General features: G+C 40.4%; 1 protein-coding gene across 2 annotated transcripts in view; it reads left to right on the forward strand.

Annotated features, from left to right (window-relative positions):
* Positions 1 to 4,628: 4,628 nt before the first annotated feature.
* AEBP2 (AE binding protein 2) overlaps positions 4,629 to 22,163 on the forward strand; it is a 50,803-nt gene continuing 33,268 nt past the window's right edge. Inside the window, exon 1 of one of the 2 annotated variants that reach the window (XM_068948581.1) lies at positions 4,629 to 5,326. In XM_068948581.1, the coding sequence (XP_068804682.1) occupies positions 4,629 to 5,326 (698 nt within the window). The remainder of the gene's footprint in view (positions 5,327 to 22,163) is intronic. The other variant, XM_068948587.1, reaches the window with a different exon arrangement.

Here is a 22,163-nt window from a genome sequence, read left to right on the forward strand (position 1 = left end):
AGTGCAGGGAGTTTAAAGGGAGGATTAACTGGCTGCTGGAGGAGAGGGTGGGGTTAGAAATGCAATTGAAGGATGAGGTATGAGGTAGTTTCAGTTTGGTCTGAACAGAAGGGTGAGAAATGAGTGCTGGATGCTTAGCTGAAGGAACGGGAGGTTGCAGCCTCTTCCTCGAGACCTTGGATTTGGACAGGGCAGGGTGGGGCACAAAGGGAAGGGTGCAGTGTCCAGAGGCTGCTGAGCAGGCAGATTATTGTGAGCAAGGTGAGTCATGAGGTTCAGGCAGCAGGAATTTCCTGCAGTGTTTAAGACATACATGCGGAGGCAGGAGGAGGAGAAAAGAGGTCAGTGACCAAGTGTCTTGTTTTACAGAATTTCCCCCATGCATTCTAACAAGTACAAGACAGGCTGTCATTTTTCCTGTATCTTATGCCTATGGTATTTTTTTCCCTCTCTTTTTATAGACCTTTCTCTCTGTTTTGAAATATTTTGTTTGCATACTATACCTTATAAGAGTATCTTGATGCTGATCAACATTAGGAAAAAAACTCAAAACATTGCATAAAAAGTACCAAAGCTGAGCTACTTCTGATGATCTCACTGAAGTGTCCTTTAAAAAAAACCAAAAACCTGCAAAGTTGCTGCGACTCAAGAAAAGAAATTACTTTTTCGGAGTGCGCGTGCTCATCATTGACTCTGCTGTCAAAGTGAATGCACCTGCACCTTTGTGTTCCTGAGGTAAGACAATAACAGGTATGCTCTTAATTTCTTCTCCCTGCTCTGCTGTGTCTGCAATGCAACATAAATCTCTCTCAGAGATTTGTTAAGCTTGTTGTTTGTTCTTCTGCTAGTGGAGAAGGATTCTGCTTGGACGCTTTACCACGAACAAGCTTTAGCTAGCTTATCTACTGACTTTTGTTTACTTTTGTACCTTGTTGAGAATATCTTTGGAGTACCAGAGATTAGCATGTCTCATCATAAGTCCTTCAGCTTTAAAGTATTGTCTCTGTTGTAATAGGATCATACCAAGTTAGACCGAGCATACCGGCAGCCCTTTGTGTGAATGAGAGAGTAACATCCACCCTTACAGTGTAAGTAAGTGGATGTGTAAATTCTTTTTTTCCTAAAGGATTTCCTAACAGCATGTCCCTTGCTTTGAGCTTTCATTAGACCATTTAAATATAACTAATTTTGATGCTTTTGCAAGTTCTAGACTCACCTGTTCTCACACAGAGCTCTTCTTTCAAGACTGGAGCCAGGGTTTCAAAAAGTCAAAAACCATAGAGAAAAAGGAGATTGCCTTTGCTAAGCTGGAAAATTTGTCACAGGAAAAACTTCAATAACAAGAGACTCAAGTCACCATTGCTGCTGCTTGTATTTGATTGACTTTATTGCAGTGCTCAAGCACCAAGTCTGGATTGAGGATTTGGTGGTCCTGAAAACAGAACAGCACACCAAGAGATCATCAAAGAGTATTCCTTTGATGACTGCTGCAGTACTAACCCCTTTGGTACTGATCTCTTGCTTAAATGCTAACTGCTTTCCATTAGGCAGACTCCATACTGTCCTTCCTATTCATTTGTGCCCTGAGGTTCATTTCACTGGCCCTCTTTGAATAAACAAATGACTACCTAATGAACTGGCATCTCTACTGCTCCACTTAGGAGAGTGAAAAGTGAGAGGTCTGAATCAGCCAGTATGCTTTTGGTAAATAACAAATACGAGGAACCTTGGGGGCACTCATGACCTCAAGAAACCCAGACGGATAATAAAAAAAAAGAGTATAGAAATTTGATATTGTGGAATGTATTTGGACAATGTACACTAAGGTACATGGAGTTCTTTCAGATAAATAACTTTTTTTTTTTTTCTTTCCTTTTTTGCTCATATTCATAGGTTGTGAAAGGTGCCTTTTATGTAGCTCCATTACACGTTTTTGGTTTCTCATGACCTGGTACCTCTCTGATTCTGTCCCTCAATGCTACTGACCTTTAGACAACTCTAGAAAGGAAAGGAATTAATGGGTAAAGAGGCATAGGAATTGTTCTGGTTACTGCTGCCTTTTGACTGAGTCAAAAGGGTTCTCTTTTTCTTCTAAACCTCACTCTTACTGTGTGATGGGACTAGTGACAGTAACAGCCATGCAGGAGTGCCACACCTTTGTAACTGAAGGGGGAGGTATAGAGCAAATTGTTTCAGGTGGGGAAACGGGGGCGAGCAGAGATGATGCAGAAGCTGAGAGTTTGGTGACTATTCTAATGGACTTAGTAGAGCAATGATACATCTATTAAATAGATTAATTGGGATCAAGCAGTCCTCATCTTCAGTCTTGTCTACCTGCTCATTTTAAGCATTCTTACCAGTTCCATTTTCTAGACTAGTTCCATTCCAGGCTGAGTCTGGTTTCTAGAAATCTGAAAAACTATCATGACTTTTTTACTGTTGTTGTTTTTTAAAAAAATTGCTTATACTCATCCGCGCATTAAAGATGTTGTTAGTTTGACTTTAAAATTAATTCCATGCCCTGTCCCTTCGCTCCGGTACCGTGTTGCTCTTTCACTACCGTGACATTCTATTTTGATGTTGCTGCGCTAGAGATTGCTGACGTTGCTGCTAACAACTACTTTGTTGATGGGCTAGAAAACAACTCCAGTTATGCTAATGTAGGTCTTAGGAGCACCCTTTCCAGAGTTTAACCCAGTGCGGTTAACTTTTGCTTGAATGTAGGATCTCTGTGGATATGCCGGATACGCTTGCTGTAACTTGAACTGGTGATGTTCTTCCTATTATGCAGTTTGCACAATATTGTTTCTGGATTGAGTTGTGGTTCTGTGTTTTGTTGATTGCTTTTAAACTAAACTACCACCACTTCATAATTTTTTAAATGTGGCAAGCTCTGTAAGAGTTGGGTAAAGACTGACAAGATGTGCATGTGACATCTAAAACTCATATGGAATGGTATGTTATGCATTCAATTATTCCCCTCATCCCTCTAAAAATTTGTCAAACTGCCTAATTTCATCTGTTTTTTTTTCCTTTTCTACCCACCTTCCTGTTTTACTGCAAATCCCCCTCCTATCAACCTTTTCTAATCATTTCCACATGACAATTTTATCAAGTATTTCTTAATGTCTACATAACTAAAACGCTTGTCAAATAGCCAGTCAGGTTAGTCTGACATGATCTAACGTTAGTAAACTTTATCCCATTCTATGTTTACATTAAAATGCCTTTCTCAGTTGTTCTGAAGTCTTTGTATGTGATTGACAATCATCTTTTCATTTATCATTCACCTTTCCTTCTTAAATACATGCACCACATATTGTTACTAGATGGCACAGAGCCAAACTTAACAAGTTTACTAATCTCTGTCCCTCCAAAATGAAACTTGGTTTATCAAAAAGAGATTATCCAGTTTCCCCAGTTCTAGTACACTAAACTGTTTAGTTTTACTTCCACTTAAATGCAATCATTTCCATTTTGCATTTGCCATTAGTCAGTCATACTGCTTATGCCCCCACAGCCAACACGCTCCTTACTGAAGATGGAGGTTTCAGGCCATACCGAGTTTATTCTCTTTGCTCCCCCCTCACTGCATAGCTGGCCTACTTCTTCATCCCATTCCGTACTGCTGAAAACCTTTTTCTGTCTCCTTTGTGCCTCAGTTGAGCTTGTCTTTTGACAATTCCCACTCAGTAATGTCACATCTTGACCTGTACCCTGTAGCTCTCTTTGCTGAGGAGCCTTGTTTTTCCCTTTCTCATAAGCTCCATATTGTCCCCTCCTCCGACTCCCTTTAGTAACTATTAGTCCAGTCAGGCCTGGCGTCCCTACAGCTTCCTCCGCTTCCCCTTTCTTTCATGGATAGAAATTTCGCTAAGTTTTTTTCTCAGCTGTGGTTCCCGCTCTCTTTGCCCTGGCCGGCCAGCCGGCTACCCACAACTACCGGGCTACCCAACTTCAGCTTTTTAAAAAGATGAGGAGCCTGCTGCGGCAGTGAAGCCGGGGCTGCCGCGCCGCTGGGGTTATTTGTGCGAGTGAGGGCAGTGAGGGCAGGCGACGAGACTGCTGGCGCAACTCGCGGCCGGGAGGGACTTGTTCTCCCTTCCCGGGCTCGTCCTGCGGGACTTCCCCCTGCCTATGACTAAGTAGCGGCTCTGCCCACCCCCGCGACGCGGTGATTTTTCTGAGGGGAAGGCTGCTGCTGCTGCCGCTGCCGGGCGATGACGCGCCCGCTGCGAGCCGTTGGGAGCGAGGCAGAAGCCCCGCCCCTCCGCCCGCGGCGGGCTCGGCCGTTAACGCCCCTCCCGCGCGCCTCCCTCGCCCCCTCTGGAAACGCGACGCGAGGAGCCACTGCTCCGCCCTTCCGAGGTTTTTGTCCCCGGACGCGCGCCGTAGCGCGTGCGGCGACGGCAGCGGCGGGCGGCCCGGCGCCCCTCCTCTCTGCGGCTCGCGCCGCCGCGCGATTGTGCGGGTGAGGAGGGCCAGGGCGGGGGGAAGCGCGAGCAAGCGAGCGGGCGGGCGGGCGGGCGCGCGCGCGCGCCCGGGACACACGCACGCCCCCGCCCCCTCTCCCCCCCCACCCCACCCGTGCGCGCGCGCGCGCGCGCTCGCAGCGACTCGCAGGCGCCATGGCGGCCGCTCTGAGCGACATGGCGGAGCCGGAGGGGCTGCTGCTGCTGCTGCCCGGCGAGGCGGCGGCGGCGGCGGCGGCCGCCGCCGCGGCCGAGGAGGAGGAGGCGGCGGCCGCTGCCGCCGCCGGGGCTGGAGCCTCGTCGTCGCCGTCGTCCTCGGCGGCAGCGGAGGCAGAGTCGCTGCTGCTGTTGAACGGCGAGGCGGAGAGCATGTCGGAGCCGAGCCCGGAGAGCGCCAGCCAGGCCGGGGACGGAGAGGACGAGGACGACGAGGAGGAAGAGGAGGAGGAGGAAGAGGAGGAGGAGGAGGAGGAGGAGGAGGGCGGCGAGGAGGAGGAGAGCAGCCTGGTGGGCAGCAGCAGCAGCAGCACGAGCAGCGGCTGCTGCAGCGACGAGACCCGCTCGCTGAGCCCCGGCGGCAGCAGCGAGGCCGACGCCAAGGAGGAGCCCAAGGGCCCCCGGGGCAGCCAGGAGGACGGGCTGGGCCGCGGCGGCGGCGGCGGCGGGAGCAGCTCCAGCAGCGTGTCCAGCAGCGGCGGCGACGAGGGCTACGGCACCGGCACCGGCGGCGGAGGCGGCGGCGGCGGCGGCAGCAGCGGCAGCAGCAGCTGCAGCGCCACGTCGGGGGGCCGGCGGGGCAGCCTGGAGATGTCGTCGGACGGGGAGCCGCTGAGCCGCATGGACTCGGAGGACAGGTCAGTGCCTCCCTCCGCGTCCCGGGCCAGGGCCGGCGCTGGGCTCCGCCGGTGGCCGCGGCCCTGCCGCGGGCGCCATGTCCCGCCGCCGCGCGGCCCCGGGCTCCCCCGCGGGGGCCCCCGGGCGCCATCTCGGCGGCGGCGGGGCCGGGGCTGTCACGCCGCCCGCGGGGCGGCGGCGGCGGCGGCCGGCAGCCACAGGTTTCCCAGGCCAACTTGTGCCGCCCGGCGTGCGGGGCTTGGCGGCGGGGCAGAGCCGGCCCGCCGCCCCGCCTCGCCCTGCCTCGCCTCGCCTCGCCGCGGCTGTGCGGGCCCTGCCGGCCTGCGGGGGCCCTCGGGGGCTTCTGCCGCTTCTGCCCCGCCGACCCGGGGCGTGCGCGCTTGCGAGGGAGCCGCCGAGCTGCTGCAGAAGTCACTCACTTGGGTAGGTGCCTCGCTGATAACCGCCGCAAGTGCCCCGCTGGGTTACGAGCAGCACGGAGTAACGTGTGCTTAGGCGGTAGTGGTTGGCTGTTATTTCCCTTGGAAGCTGGTGTTTTCTCTTTGGAAGATGCTGAGGTTGTGTCCTGCATTGAAGGGCAGGCGGGATGCCCTAAAGCTTAAGGGTAGGAAGTGTTTTGTGGGCTTGTTCTGCCTGCGCCCGTGTGAGCCTCTCCGTGCTACGAACGAACAGAATGTCAATCTTTTCAAGCGCAAGGGGGAAAAAATAGCTTTTCCAAAATAAAAAGGTAGCTAGTCTTTCAGTATTAAGCACGCACAAGAAATAAGCCTGCACAGTATTAAGCGTGGCGTAATAATCAAATGTAAAAGTTATCTCTGTAGCAATGAATGTGAAGATTATTTGGGGTTTGGATCATCTTTCTTGTACTGAGACTTTAGCTTAATTCTTGTGGAAAGGCACAAATTCTTGCACGTGATTGAATTCTACCTTTCAGGTATTGTCTAGTCTATTATGTCAAGTACTTCTAAAGACTGTGGTTTATCTAGTGGCTTTTTCAGATGTATGTGCTATGGTTTAGTTGACAAGCTGAAGATAGGTTGCTTAAGCTGAAGATAGGATACTTAAAATAGTGTAGGTCTCTTTTCTGGTTTGTCCTTTCAAACAGTTTAAGAAGCTAGTGTGCTATTTTTCATCTCAGTTTGGCCTAAAAAAAGTATCTCATTTCCCTGTTAGAATTACAGTTAAGTAAAAACTACAATCTGATTTAAATCAAACAAACTTTTTCTTAAGACAAGTTCATTGTTAAAGTGTGAAGAATTGTGTGTCTTGGTCCAGATACGTATTTTCCGAATACATTAGACTGAATTCCGTATACCTATACAAGTACCCGTATTTCAAAAGTGTGGCGTCAGTAGATCTAGCCTCAGTTATTAAAAACAACTAAAGAGAACCCCTGTGAGTCAGTTCCCCAAAACCATGTAATTGGCCTGAAAGTCTTCAGACTACAGAGGAAAAAAATTCAGTTCTTTGGTTTCCATCTGACTTTTGAGACTTTAGGGTTCACTGGGGCCACGTTTTCTTTTCTCCATACTGTGCAAGATTAGAAAGCTTTTTTTGTGTGTGTGAAAGCTGAGATTTTACATGAAATCACATAAATACGGGAGTAGGCTTCTGGAAAAAACAGCAGATACGTAGTGGAGTTTTAAGATAATCTTTTCTTAGTTTTCGCCTAATCTAAATCTGATCCTAATCTGTCCCGAGTCCAGACCAATTATGAGTTTAGAAAATAACAGAAATGAGTTGCACGGGGTTTTCTGGTGGTAGAGTTGATGTTATGTCTTGCTTGTGCACTCTAAAGCCAGTGTCCTACTTTCTTTCTCTATCATTGTTTTTGTGTTTCTCTTGCTGTAGTGACATAGTTATATCTATGTGTATACCTCTTTGTTGCTCCTTTGCAATACCATTGGTACAGATTCACTTGCAGGAGTGAATCCTTTGTATTCAGCTGTTTAAATAAGGACTGTACCTTCTTTTCAATCTTCGTAAAGTTTTGTCTTGAGCTTCTAGGCGGAAAACATGGGGATGCCAGGAAGGCACTGTAGTTCACAGACACTTCACTGTAATTTCCAAGCCTGTTAGTTGAATTGGACAGGTAAAGAGCAATACTACTAAGAATGCCATTTGTTATTCCTAATGATGGAAAATTTCACTTTAGGTGCACTCCTTGCTGCAGCCTGGTAGACTGCCTTATTATTTTTGCTACATGTAGCCCAACAAGTTACTTGCTTGACCTACTGATCCAAATGACTGCTGTTCCCTGGCAGTGAGTCAGAAAATAGCATGTGCCTTTTAAAGGGTCAGCCAGATAAGCAGAGTGTTGTAGAAGGTAGGGGATGTGCAGAAAAGCTGAAGAACATGAAAGGTAGGATGGTGAAGTACTAGGGAAGAGCTGGGGATAGTTTAGACTTATAAAGGGACGTACAGGTTTATGATTAAATAATAAAATCCTTAAAGATTTAACCATTCATTCATTTGGGCATCTTTGTATTAAAGTATAAAATCTGTGACTAATAGAGAATGATATTTTATCTGTTAAGTGATATTAAATTTATCTGTTAAGTGTTATATGAAATAGTATATTTAATGGTGTTTCATGATCTTTGACTAATTGTGTCCTGAATAGAACTTCTGAAGTTCTGCCTCTGTAGTCCTAAACAACTTGGCCGATGCTTGTCTCCGTGTACTGCATAGTATGATTACCTGGGGGAGGGAAGAGAAAGAAAGAAAAACTGAACCAGCATGCTTGACTTGTATAGTCCCAGGATTAAGCAAAGGGAAACTAGTAGAAGGGTATAGTTGGTAAAGATTCTCCTGTTAAGACTGCTGTAGGCAGGTTTGGTAACATTCACGTCGTGCCCTCAGGCTTGGGATTTCTTTTTTGTGCTTCCTCTTTAGAAAATTTGAATAAATAAGAGGGTGTGGTGAGAGGGCCTGAATTCCATAAGTGATCAAATTCCTTTTTCTCTGTGCATGCTTTTATCATGTTCTGCAATTATCAATGAATTATCCATGTGATTTTTGAGTGAGATGGTATGAAATATAAAAATATACTACATGTGTTTGGGTCATTCGCAAGTTTTTCCTATTCAGCAGAAAATTTTTTAACTACTGTTCATCTACTGTTAATACTGATATTTTGAATGGATTTTGAGGGTATGTGTTAATAAAAAAAAAAAAAGATGTTTGGGGGCATTACTATAGGAAATTTGTAAGTATTGACAACAATAAAAGAAACAAACATAATATCAAAAAATGATGCCCTGAAATTTAGGGTGAATTTTAACCAGCTGTTTCCATGCAGATAGATTTTATACTTTGTTTAAACAAATAAATCCCCACCACCACCAAAAAAAAAAAAAACCTAAAAAGCAAAATCCAAGCTGGTAGTAGGATAACAAGATGGCATTTTCAGCTTAGTATTAGTGGTCACTGGTCAGCGTAATAACTGTAGAGTGATTACAGATCAGACCAATTTCAAAATAAAAATAATGAAAAAGCAGAAATAATAATTTTTTTTTCCTAAGATCAAAATGCAGACTTAACAGTGTTTGACTTAGATGACTGTTAACGGCTAAGCTTTTTCCTGGGAATTGTGCTAAATTTTTACTACTGTGCTAAAGTTGGCATGACTCTTTTCCTGCCCAGGTCAGCTAGCTCAAGAATAATAGGCCAAAATTAGGTCTAGTAACTCTCCAGATCTTCGTTTAGGACAAGGACAAAGCCATGTGACTGATGGTTTTTTTTCTGCTTTTCCCAAACCTCAGGCATGTGCTGAAAGGATAGATAAGCTTTTCTGCAGTTCTCTGGAGCAGCTTATTTTACTACAGTACTGAGAAGCATTTGAGGTGCTTCTAAAAGCAAAAGTAATGGTTCAGTTAATACTAAACACAGTAATTGATTTTAGCCTCTTGTACTAAAGCTTAGTACAAGCTAGAGTTAAGCAGATGCATGGATCTGAGTAAAAATAGCTGATCTGAATGCAGTGAAGGTGTATCAGCAGCTCAGTGGTGCATTATTGCTGAACTACAGTATTTATTTAGAAACTTTTTAAGTGTTAAGTGACTCATTTAAATATTATTTAAGAATAAATTTATTATGGAAGTATATTTAAATTAAAATAGTCTTGTTATTAGATCTTGTTGTTAGATCTCATGATTTAGAGAACAACGACAGACATTACAATTGTAATAAAATATTTCAGAAGAAATGATTTATTTCCTCAGTAGTACAGCTAATGAGGGTTCTGCCACACACTTGTGAATTTGTCTTGCATCTTTGTACCCTTTCCTAGAAGTTACCTTGGTCCCTCTTTCTTGTGTCATCTTTACCGTTCTCTAGCACTTCATTCTTTGCTCCTTCTTCTCACTGACTGGGCAAGAAGTACTGCAAAATATGTTTCAGTTGGAGGTATGCATGAGTAATTTTGCCAACTAGTACGTAAGTGCTGATTGACTAATTGGTAGGCTAAACATAACAGGTAGTTGTTGGACTGTGTTGTAATCTTTCCTTCAGGTGCAGCACTGGTTTACGTCCGTCTTTTCCATACAGTGGACAATTTCTATGAAACTTAAAATTTGTGGATTTTTTTTTGAGCCTTTTTCACTTTATTGAAATTTATCAACAGAATCAAAATTATTAGGAGGGGCTGACAATATGATAGCACAAACCTCACTTTCTAAGAAAACTAGTCTGAAAGTAATACTAAAGGAAAATTTTGACTATTATAAACCATATTAGACTTGTAAACTGTTTCTAGAAAGGGTGTTTATTCTGTCCCTCTGTAATCGGTTAGCAGTTCTTCACTCAGTCTTGAAAACTGTTAGCAATCTTGAAGTTTTTCAATAAGAGACCTTTTTATGCTTAAAATTTTGTCAGGTTTGTTTGTTTTATAGAATGAAATGAGACAGAATGAAACTAACAGATCCAATGGTAAGAGTCTTAAACTTGAAAAATCCAGAATCTAGGCTTATTTTTATTTGATCTCATTTAAAAGGAAGGCCTCCTTAGCCTTTTATATGTATGTTGATTTTAAAAAAAAAATCTCAGTTCTTTAGAGGTCTAAATGTTATCCTTATTTGATCTTGTTTTTAAACTTGTAGTTTTAAAAATGAATAATTTTCCAGACTGACTTGACAGTGACACATGAATTATGGCAGTTATGAGGGCAGAAGAGTAAATCTGAAATATGATCAGGAGGGCATGTGATTCTAATATCTGTGTATCATGTATCTATATGACCACATGATAAAGTTCTTCGGGCCTCTTTTGCTGCATAGTCTCACTTGTTCCTATCCAGGAAGTGAACATCATTCATTAGCGCTTGTGACAAGGTGGTTATGTCGTTAAATTTTTTTTTTTTTTTAGTGTGTGTGTAATATTGATGCGTCACAGTGGGAAGCTGGCCACATAGAGGATTACCTGGGATACCAACATTCTGCTGAAAATTATATTACATGTTTCTGACTGCAGTTATTGTTACTATTTTTTGCTTTCAAGTTGCAAAATAAAATCCTTACGTAATGGTTGTGTTCAGGCATTCCTGGCACTGAAGAAAATAGCTTTTAATGGGAAGATAAAATAGGCTAGACATTTTGTAAAGCTAATGTCTTTATTACTGAAGAAGTTGCTTAGTATAACTGAGTGGCCAACATGAGGTCTTTTTGTGAACTAGATGAAGTAGGTTGGTCTTGTGAGCTGTTACGGTTATTGCAGTAATATTTAAATATAGTTTCTGGAATTTGAGAAAAATATTTTCCTACGCAATATACGAGAGAAACAACATAAAAATAATACTACTTGTTGGCATCCACATAGGTATTTGTGCAGTCTAAGTTCATGATGCCATTAAGTCTGGTAACTGTTGTATGAGAGTTATGATTGGTGGGCAATTTCAGGGAATTTCCTAGGCATTAGTGAAAAGAACTGCACTTAATTTTTTTCACTTTCTGTTTAAGTTGAAGTGGAGGTTATATGGAGCCTTAAAATCCGTTTGGCAAAGATGTAACAGCATGCATTTCTGGAGTTGCTCACAGATCAAACTAACTTTTTTGCAATTAAAACATTCTCCTGTAGCCACTCTTCTTACTCAAGCCTACACATCTGTGTGTGTGGTTGAAGTACTCTCCAGTGGGATAGTAGGATAGTATGGTGGGAGAATGGGCAATATGCAGAGCTAATGTGGAAGACAGCAGTATGCGTGGAACCTACTGTGCCGAGGAAGTCATAGAACAATCTGTTATTGGGGAGAAAGCAGGGATATGGCATAGAAGCGAACAAACAGATGGAGCGCTTGAGATGGGAATAGGGGTTTCTGGCAAGTGGGAAAAATGAGATATACACAGAAACCTTTTGGCATGATAGGAAATGAGGGAAGTGGAAAATCAGTCCCTGTCATAAAGGAGCTAAGTAATTGCAGGGAATCCTTGAAATAGGTGGGAGTGGGCATGTAATCTCCAGCTAACTTGTGCATTGGGAAGGAGAACAGAAGAGAGTAATGAACTTCTTTGTGTGAATAATGAGTTTCTTCCAGTCTTCTGGTTGCTTTTTAAAAAAAATGGTGGCATGACTTGCCAAAAAACAAAATTGGTAGTTTTGGAAGATTGTTGAAGATAATTAAACTTTTTTTGTTTTGTTTTGTCATCTGTGTGACTAGGACCTTTTTAAAGCTTTGTATGCCTGGTGTCCAGAGTTTTTCATGTTTAGAATATGAGTATGTTCAAATAAATTTGGTTTAGAAGATCAAATAAGGAATATTTCTTATTATGCTCGCTATTTATCATGGTTTTGCATTGTGTATTGAGATAGCGTTTACAGTTTTTAAGGTGTCATTTTACAGAACGAAAAATTAAAACTTTAAATTGTCAAGAAAATAAATGCACAGCCTCTACCTCAAAATATTGATGGGTGTGTGTTTTTTTGTTTTGTTTTTTTGTTTTTGTTCTCCTCCTTTCATGGTGGTAAAATGCAAAAAATAGTGACCTGGAATTTGTTTTTCTGTGTCTAATTTTCCTCTCTATACAGTTCTCATTATAATAGAATTTAAGATCTTAAATAATCTTTTCCTAAACTTCTGGTTGCTGAAGTTTAATGGATATTTTTCTTTAATAGAGGGCTACTTAAGGCATACGCTAAGATATTTGGTATAAAAGCAGAAGATTTAATTTGATAGTCTTGAAAATGTATCAAATGTTGTCATCATGCATAATATAAGATTGCTGTTATGCGAATAGCTTGAAGTGTCACTGAATAGAAAGAACCTAAGATATTTGAGTTTAGAGACTTAAAACAAGATTACTGGCACATATAATGTTAGTATCCTTTATGAAATATACTTTACCTATATAAGGATGCAACATAACCGCCACTTACTGTTAATCTTAACATTGTTCAACATAGCATTTTGTAATAGCTGCAATTTTACAGGGCAAATGCTAACTAAGTCCTGATTTTGATATTAGTTTATTGTGCTGTAATCATAACTTAGATGCATGCTAGTAAGTGTAAGAAAGATTTCAAATGTAAATGATCTTAAAGGTTCAGAGAAAATATTTTCATTATATGCACAATAAATAGAAAAATCACATCTTTTTCTTTTGAAATAAAACTAGTTTTGGAATGTCTTTAGTAGATTTCCTTAGTCTGACTTGTGTATAAAGCTGTACATTGGACAATTTATGCAAGAAGTAGTTAATACAGTGTTTAGCAGAATGGGAATCAGACCTTAATTATGACCTTTATATTACTAATTGAGTCCTTTAGTGTAGTTTTACATTGCTTGTTTTGCTGCCTTTGATGGCTTGTTAATACTCGAATTATCAACTGTTCACTGGAGTATGAACAGGCAAAGTTGCTACTTCATAGAATGCTATCCTGTCTGTGTTTCTTTTCTCTATTTCTGAAGTCAAACCTAACATGTCAGTAACTGAAATTTAAGCTTTTTTTGGGTCTCCTTTGTGTATAGTCTCTTTTGTATCTTTTTCTGTTCACTTTTCGAGTTTCGTATTTAATATTGGGGGGAGCATGTCTTGGGGATGGGAGCACGGGACAGCAATGTTAACACTTGGCAGAATTTACTTGACGTTGCGCCTGAATGTTTTTGACTGCCATTGCTGACTAGACTTCAAGGTGATTATGATTCTCAGAATGGAGAACAAACTAAAAATTTAAAATGCTGGCAGTTCTTCAGCTATAGAAAGCATGATTTTGTGCCTCAGTTAAGCTGTATTTGGAAAGGACACTGCTTTATCAGCAAAGATTTAAAATTATGAGCCACTTGTTGCTATTCCATAGCTTTCCAAGGAGATAATAAAGTTGAAGATAATGTTGTTTCCAGAAATGAAAGTCAGTGTTATTTGTATCTTGAAGGCAGAGACACTTAACAGTTTCTTGATTTGCGTAATGCTTTTGCATCTGTAGTCTTTTTTGCTGTCATATCATAAGGCATGCACGTTTAACTCGCTGTTCTTCTAATATTTTGGCATTCTAAGTTTCTTTATCGTATTATTGATTCCTCTGTGTGCTACAAATCACGTGATAACTTGGGCTCACAGATTTATATAACACAAAATCAACCATTCTAGGGCTAACAACCTAAATAATCAAATAGGTAATTCAGGAGAGTGGAAAGAGCTACAGAGAGGTGGTGATTCAGAACACACTTTCTCAGTCTTGTTTTGTTTCCTGTGCATGTTTGTTAATTTTAAGTTCCTTTGATTTCTCTCTCAAGACCTTTTATAACTCCTACCACTTTATATATTGTCAAACTGAAATGTTTGTAACGTTGTTCCTTTTTCAAAGTATTTCTACCTAATCTAGAAATAGCTTTATTCTAAAATAAGCTGTTACCTCAAAAGAAATTTTTAAACAAGTCTTTAATGTTATCACTTGTCACGCTGTATGACGCTCTCTCTCCCTGATTTCCTTGATTTTTTTCCCTTATGTTGATTTCTTAGTAATTGTGTAACTGTATAGATTTTCAACAAGGAGTTTTGCAGGCTTGTTTTTAAGATTGTTTTCTGAAAATTTATTGAGTCTTGTTCGTTTCAGGAAGCTTTTGTTAGAATAACTTAATAAAAAAGGCATAGTTGGGATTTCCAAAAAACGCCAACTAAATGTGATTCAGAAGCAGAAGTGCTTCTAAGAGAATTGATGCTCTTAACTTGTGCAGTTCTGGACATCATAATCTTTTTTCTTTCTCCGTAAGTTGTCCTAGTCAACATCGTTTTTACCTGTTTAAAGATATTGGGGGCCTGAAAGCATTTCCAGAAAATGCTAAAACACCAAGCTTGCACTCCTATTTTCCTTTTTTTAATCCCTCTTTTAACTTTTTTTATAACATGGCTTTTAGTAGCTGGTTTAGTTCCTTCCTCATTTTGTTTACTCACAAAGCAACTTTGTCGACATCTGCAATTTTTCCTTATACTGTTTTTATTCCCTTGCCTTTGAAGAGCCATGGGGTCAGTTGTGTTGTTGGGTATCAGTGGGCTGTATGAGGAGCTGCAAGAGTGGATGTGAATAGAAGATACAGCCTTCAGAACGTAGTGGTGGATTTTACTTTACGTGGTTCTGGGTTATTGTTTGGATCTAGGCATTCTTGTGTCTTGTTTTTTCTGAGTTCAGAAGCTGATGATTATCTGAGTCATTGCCTGATTTTTGGATACAACCTATTAAATTAAAACCAAATGGTTTTCCTAGGAAACTCATCAAAAAGCTAATTAGAAATTCTGGTAACCAAAGTTATTTTCTGTCTGCTGTGAAGATGCTCTCTGGATTGTTTGCTGGTTAAGTGAAAAGAAACTAAAGCGTTATGGCGCTTCTATGCTGGAATCAGACTGCACATGTTAAAATAAGGGAAACTCTGTCTTGTGGCACACATGTTTCTGATTTGGGGAATTAAATTGATAATCATGGAAATTTAAGAGTAGAAGTATATGTATTACCAATGTAGAAACAGTACGTTATAAAACACCACTTTGACCAAATGGAGGGAGTGGAACAAGAAAGATCAGACAAGTATTAAACTTTTCTACTCTGTTGCTGGCTCATAGTGATGGCTTGTTTTTTGTGAGCTCTTCATTTTTCTTCAGATCTGTTTTAATCTCATTTTTAAATTGGCCTCATAATTATTTGGAAGGCATAAGGCAGAGATAAGTTAAAATCTGCTTGGGCAACTGTGAATAGTTGCTTTGAGCACTGCATTTTATTTTATATTGGTACCCTGTTGATGTTCTGATAGTAACATCGTAAAGATGTTGGCATTAACACTTGCTTAATATTTATTGAAGGCCAGTGGTTTAACACAAAATATGAATTTGTTCTTCCTCTGCTTTCCTCTAGGACCTGATTTAGCAATTTCTAGTATCAGGTTCAATTGTATCAAGGTCAGTTGTAGTAAGTTCAGTTGTACCGTTGAAATTGTTAGCTGTTAAAGAGTGTTAGTCCTACTTCAGTTCTTAATAACTTTGGTCTGCAGTTCTTTTTTGTGAGTGGAACGTAAAGTAGTAGATCAGATGATGCTTCTTGGAGGATGTGTAGCCTCTCCCACGTTTGCAAGGGATGGAGATTTTACCCCCCCCCCCCCCAAAAAAAAAAAAAATCGTGATTTATTTCCTAGGATAGATGGGATGTCAGACTTGATAATTCTTAAGCATCGTAAGATGAAGAGTTCTGCTTCTCACCTTGGAAAGGAATAGAATAAAGGGGAAACTTATGAAGTTTAAATGTCTTGATTGTTGACTTTTCCTAGTAAAATGAAAATAACGAATTACCCACGTAAGTTACTGAGCAAATCACTGGGCTTGTCCTTCCCATCCTCTTTGCAATTTTTTTTGTTTTTACTAGGCACCTATAATTGAATCATTGGGATTTTTGTTTCATGGGCTAGTAAAAACTAAAGAAATTGATAGGTTTTTTAATCATTAAAATATTCATGCACTTTCAATGAGGTTCATCATATTTGGGTTCTTGAATGTTAATTATGCCTTTCATTTAGTCGGAGGCAATCTTCCATGGATTTGATGCTTTATGACTTGATATCACTGTGTACTTCATATGAAACTATTTTTGAAGATTTTTCTATTGCATTTAGTGTATTTAGTTTGCAGCTTCGTGGCTACTCAGTGCTGATTTTAGCAACCAGGCAGTGTATGTTCCCTGAAATCTCTGTTGGTTTTTAATTTGTTGAGTTACAAGATGAGGTTATTTATTGTAGGATCTGTCAAAATCATTTCCCTTGGTGTTAGCTGAAATCAGCTGAGTCTTTTGCCTACCTACTGAACATCTGGGGACTGGAAGCTAAGCATTCTCAGTGGAGGTACTGCAACTCTGAAATGAGCTCCTGTTGATCAGACTGAACTAGTGCTTGCTGACCCTCAAGGGCATGGTGTAAGGCCCATCTGTTAGGTCTGCATTTGCCTGAGGGAAGGTTACTTCAGTTAAAGTCTGGAGGGAGTATGTTTAGCAGACATTAAAAATACAGTAGTAAATTGACTGGGCTTTTGTATGGGTGTGTGTTTGGTGCATGGCTGTACTATTACTTTCAGTGGACGGTTGCTAATGGAGGTTCCTGGAAAGTTAAAAAGAAATCACACTTTTCCTGCATGCTTTGTTTTTGTTAACATCCCTTCTAGACTCCTACTATCTGCAGTTATGAAAAGAAAAAAGATTTTGAGGTAGGCATCTCATTCATTAAATTGAATGGAAGGGATTACTTGAAGGAGAGGGGAAATCAATCCCCATGGAGAGCTAAGTGTATGTCAGGAATGATATGCAATGCACCGTTTTCTTTAAAGTATTAAATCATGGGTGTATTATATTTTCATTTACATTTAACTGTATACAACAATTAGTGTCCAAACATGCATGTGGTAAGTTACGTGGTTTGAAAATTGTGCATTTTTAATTGGAAAGAATTTGGAGGAGGGTTTTTTATTCTTAAAGAACATTTTAATATGTGCATGACTCCAACAGTGACTTAATGTTTTTCAGATCTTTAAAGGAGGAGAAGAATCCAGGATTGAAAATGCTTGAAGAACTTTTGTTCTTTATCAAGTGAAAATAATGGCTTATAATTATTAGTGACTTCTCAGCTTTTATCACTGATGTTTATCAGTTTTAAGATTATTTTAAAATACTATTTGGACTGGATTCATCCAGCTAGATAAATTTAGTTCACATGCACATACAGGTTGTGCAGATGCTAACCTTTAACATGAATGAAGGTGATTAAAAAAAAAAAATCGTATTCCTCCTGATTATTAAGTTTTATTATTTTAGCTTTGGGTAGAATGTAAAAATAATACCTCAGATAGTGCTTTTGAGGTAATGATTCCACTATTTAAGCTTACGTTAATTGTATTGCCTGATGAACAGACTTTAAATGTCAGTACCGTTTCAAAGCTGTTCATCTTAGCAGAGGAAAAGTTATGGGGGGGGGGGAGGGGGGGAGATCTGACTCTTCTGAGAAGATTCTGTGTTTCCAGTTCTACCTTGCTACATTTGGAAGGCATTGTTTGCCAGTGTTTGAAGACTTGGTAAAATGAGGTGCGTGTTTAGTAAGGTATTTTAAAGATTTGTGTCCTTGATTCTTGTCTCTAGCGCTGTGATTTTTGCTTCAGGCTGATTCTGGTACTTGCATTAGGATGAAAACGGGGATAGTATAAGCTTGAAGTTTATGTTGTGCTTGCTGTAACAGTTTTAAATTTTAGTAATTAGTCAGTCTTTTGAATGGTGGTTCTTAAAAATAGCTATTGTGTATGCAGGCTCTCTCCAGCAGTGACTGTTTTTGATGCTGTATTGTTTGGGATGACCCCTGAGTTGAACTCTCTGAAACTCAAATGTCTAATGTTCTTCATCAGGCTATGGTCTATAGATCCATTACAATGGAACTGTAGCCTGCGTACAGCTTGGGAGCAAAACCAGACCTGTCTGTCACTGGCAATAGGGGAATACCACAAGCGCTTAAGTTCGACTAGTGTCATTCTGCCTTGATTGTGGCAGTCAAGATTTAAACAGATCTCTGTGCTGGGGAAAAGTCTTTTTTTCTTTTTTTCCCTCCCTCCCTCCCTCCCTCCCTCCCTCCCTCCCTCCCTTTTTTTAAGGAAGAAAAACTGTTTAACTTATTTAGCTAAAAAAAATTGTTTTAGTATCTTTATTTTGTTATCGGTAGTTTTCCAGAATGTTCATTTTCCTTACTTTGTTCTGTTTGCTCTCCTTTGATACTTATTATTAGTTTCTGACTCACAGCCTTTGTGGATTTCAGATGAGAAAGCAAAAGAAAAGCAGAATGATTCACTTTCCATTATTACCTTTACTTTGTTAAGGACCTTTTCCTTCTCTTGGATCATCCCAAGTAAATACCGACTCAAATTTGATTTAAAAAGTCCCATTCAGAGGTGAAAGATAAGCGGACACTGTTTTAGCAGTCCAAACAGGACTGGATTGACTTACTTCCATTCTCTTGGTCAGGAAAACACTGAAGTGGACTAAAAAACATGATGGAATATGTGGAAACATCTTCCATGCATATCCTGCCTCATGCACTTTTTGAAATCCCAAAGAACAAAAAGAGTGGGTAAATCAGTAGGTCTAACAAAAACAGTGTTGCAATTAAGTCTTCACAGCTCTGATTATAAAACTTATCATCGTCTTTCATCTTTAAATCGCGGCTCAATGGAAAGTGACCTTCGAAATCACTGCCTTTGTCTTCTCTCATGCCATATATACTATAGGTTTTTCTCCAAAAGGTTTCCTGATCCTTTTCCGGGGTTTGGAATACTGGCAGAGAAAACATGTACGTGCTTGAGCTGTATACAACATTATGGTATAGAGGAAAGATGCTTTTGGTCTTACAGGGATTGTCTTCACAGCCCTTACTTCTTTCCTGGATGACTGTTCTCTGCAAGTGGTCTAGTGCGTATAGAATGTCTGACTACCTGTGTTTCTTAGGCTGTAAAAATTAGTGGCCTGCGACTTTGTACCCTAAAGTGATGAGGCTATGTTGCGTTTGCATAGGAGGGTTTATTTCATACTGCTACAGGTTGATTAATTTTAGGGTTTTTTTTTTTTCAACTGAGTTTAGAGAAATTAGTCAGATTTCATGCTTGTGAACTGAAGAAACCGCACATGCATGCCCTTCACAAAACTCCTACTGGGCTATGTATTCTAGTTGTCTTCTCACTTAAGACCAGGCCGTAAAAGAAGGGCGATCTTGAGATAAGTACACTCAAAACCCACTCTTATTCTGTACTTACGGTCTCCAGATCTATACCGCTCCTTATTTGAAAGTTGACTTATGTCCTTCTGTGGGATTTTTGAAACTGGTACCAATGCTGTCAGTGGATATAGAAACATGGACTGGCTGTAAATTGCTTGAAAGTTTGAGTTCCTAGTTAAAAAAACTCCTTATTTTTGGTACTTCTCAACTGTGAGAAAGTTAGGGTTATTTATCCGTTTGAAGTGATCTGAGGCAGCTATTGTATGAGTAGTATATTTGCAGCGCTTTGCCATCCTTGGTTAAGCAACTTCCTGTAGGAACTACTGATCTGCATAATGTTACCATATTCAACACAAGTGGTCAGGCTGTGTGCCATCTCGCATATATTTGAAACTTCTCCTTAACAATGATTTTGGGCAATCTGTATTTCAATAACTCTAGAACTCTGGTATGTGGGGTCAGATTAAATTATTTCTTCAAATCCCCTTTTTCATCCTGTTGGTTAAGTTTGCTTTCATAACACAATTTTAAGGATGTCACTTTCGGGAATAATTTTTGGTTTAAGCATCAGCTGAGAAGGAAGGGATGTCAATCTATTGTGGACCTGGCTTCGTGGAAAAATTGGGATTGCTTGCAACGCATTTTACACTTAAAGCTATGCCAGTTTTCTAGAGGGATCCTAAAACTACTCTTATGACTAGTTTGCAGCTAGTGGCTGTTAACACTATTGGGACTGGTAGCTTCAGCTCAGTGCTAGCTGCAATTTTGGGAAGTTTCTGCTGAACAAGTGAAACAATCTCTTTGGGAAAGTAAGCAGTATTGAACAGATTCAAAGCCAGATCTGTATGCTTCTGTTGGCCACCTTTGCTTTATTTGGTAGTCACAGATGGTGAATTTACATGACAAGAAAGGAACGGAAGTTACTTTTTGGAGGGGAAAAAGGTGGGGAGGGGAGAAGAAGGATGATAGAAAGAGGTGTAATGTTCGGGAATATAGGAAGGGAAGAAAATAAAAATAGCGGGCACACAGAAAAACTTTACATATCAGGAAAGAGCTGTTACAGCTTTTTGCAGGGAGAAGTCATGCCTTGCAAGTTACTAGTTTTTTTTTTTTTTTTTTTTGAAATATTAAAAATAGGGTATGGTATTTTACATCACATTTAAGAAGCCTGAACTGATGTATTTTAATTAAAGTAAAATCCTGTTGTCAAGGGCTCTAAAACTAGAATGTTTTAAGGAAAAAGATTTTTTGGGGGGTTAATTTTGAAAACAAAAGCCTAAGAATAATTGCTCAGTTTTAATAACAGGAGGAGACAAGTTGATCAGGGGATTTCTAAGGGATCTCTTCTTGGAATATGATATTTTCATAAATGTTACCTTACCTTTATCTGTCCCTTTTTCAGATCAGAGTTTGCTGATGATGCTAAATTACTCAGAGTAGTTAAAACTAAAGCTTAACATGCAAAGTATTGCAAAGGGAATCTGTTACTGTGGCTAAGCCATGAAATTTGCCATTGACAAATACAGAGGAATGCAGATGGTGGGTGAGGAAAAAAAAATCTAAACAAGGCAAATAAACAAAGAGATCTGAAAATCATCATAGATGTCACAGAAAAAATTGCTGGCTCAATAGTGATTAAAAAAGATGCAGGTAACGTGAGAAACTGGTAGCAAAGTCTTTGAGAACAAATGAGAACACATGCTAATGATACCACATTTTGAATAATAATGCAGTTCTTGTTTCATCCATCTCAAACTAGCAGGACAAGAACAGATATGTAAAAAGATTTCAGTTGTGGTCAGAAAGATGGAACAGCACCCATACTTGTGAAAGCAGAATGCTTTGGCACAGAAAATAAACAAGAGGCTTGGGGAGAAAAGGGATGTGATTCAAGTCTATAAAATCATAAATATTATGTGGAAGTGAATGAGAAATTATTATTTCTGTTTCTTTAAAATAACTTCATTGGATGTTACTTGCACTTTACTCAGAATAATATTTAAAGACAGCTATTTAAAAATTGCTACTACATACGGGACTACATTAGCAAAGGTATAGCTTTCAAGTGAGTAGAAGTGATTCTTCCCCTCTGTGCACTTGCATCTGGATTACTGTGCCCAGTTTGAGGCTCATCCCAGATACTAACACACTGGAGAAAATCCAGTGGAGGGCCTCCAAGATGGTTAGAAAGCTTAAGCACGTGATAGAGGCTGAGTGAGTTGAGTTTCTTCGGTTTTAGGAAAAGAAAGGTAGAGTTATTGCTGGTTTAAGTGACCAGATGGGGAGCATAGAAAAGGAGGAGCCAGCATCTTCTCAAGTGTACAGCTGGTAAGGACAAGAGGCAATAGGCAAAAATTTCAATACCAGCAATTTTGATGAGATGTTGGGATTTTTCTTTTCCTCCACAGAGAAAATATTAATTGGACAGTAGAAAAATTGTTCAGAGAGGCAGCAGAATCTCCGTCCCTTAAAAACATCCATTAAAAACTCAGCTGGACCAGACCATGACCAATCTGATTTGAGTAGGCCCTGTTTGAGCAGGGGATTGGACCTACTGACCTCCTGAGGTCCTTTCCAAAATAAACTTTTCTGTGACTTGATGGAACAAAATAATTTTAGGATTC

The sequence above is a fragment of the Struthio camelus genome, chromosome 1, assembly GCF_040807025.1.
Source record: "Struthio camelus isolate bStrCam1 chromosome 1, bStrCam1.hap1, whole genome shotgun sequence".
NCBI lineage: Eukaryota > Metazoa > Chordata > Aves > Struthioniformes > Struthionidae > Struthio > Struthio camelus.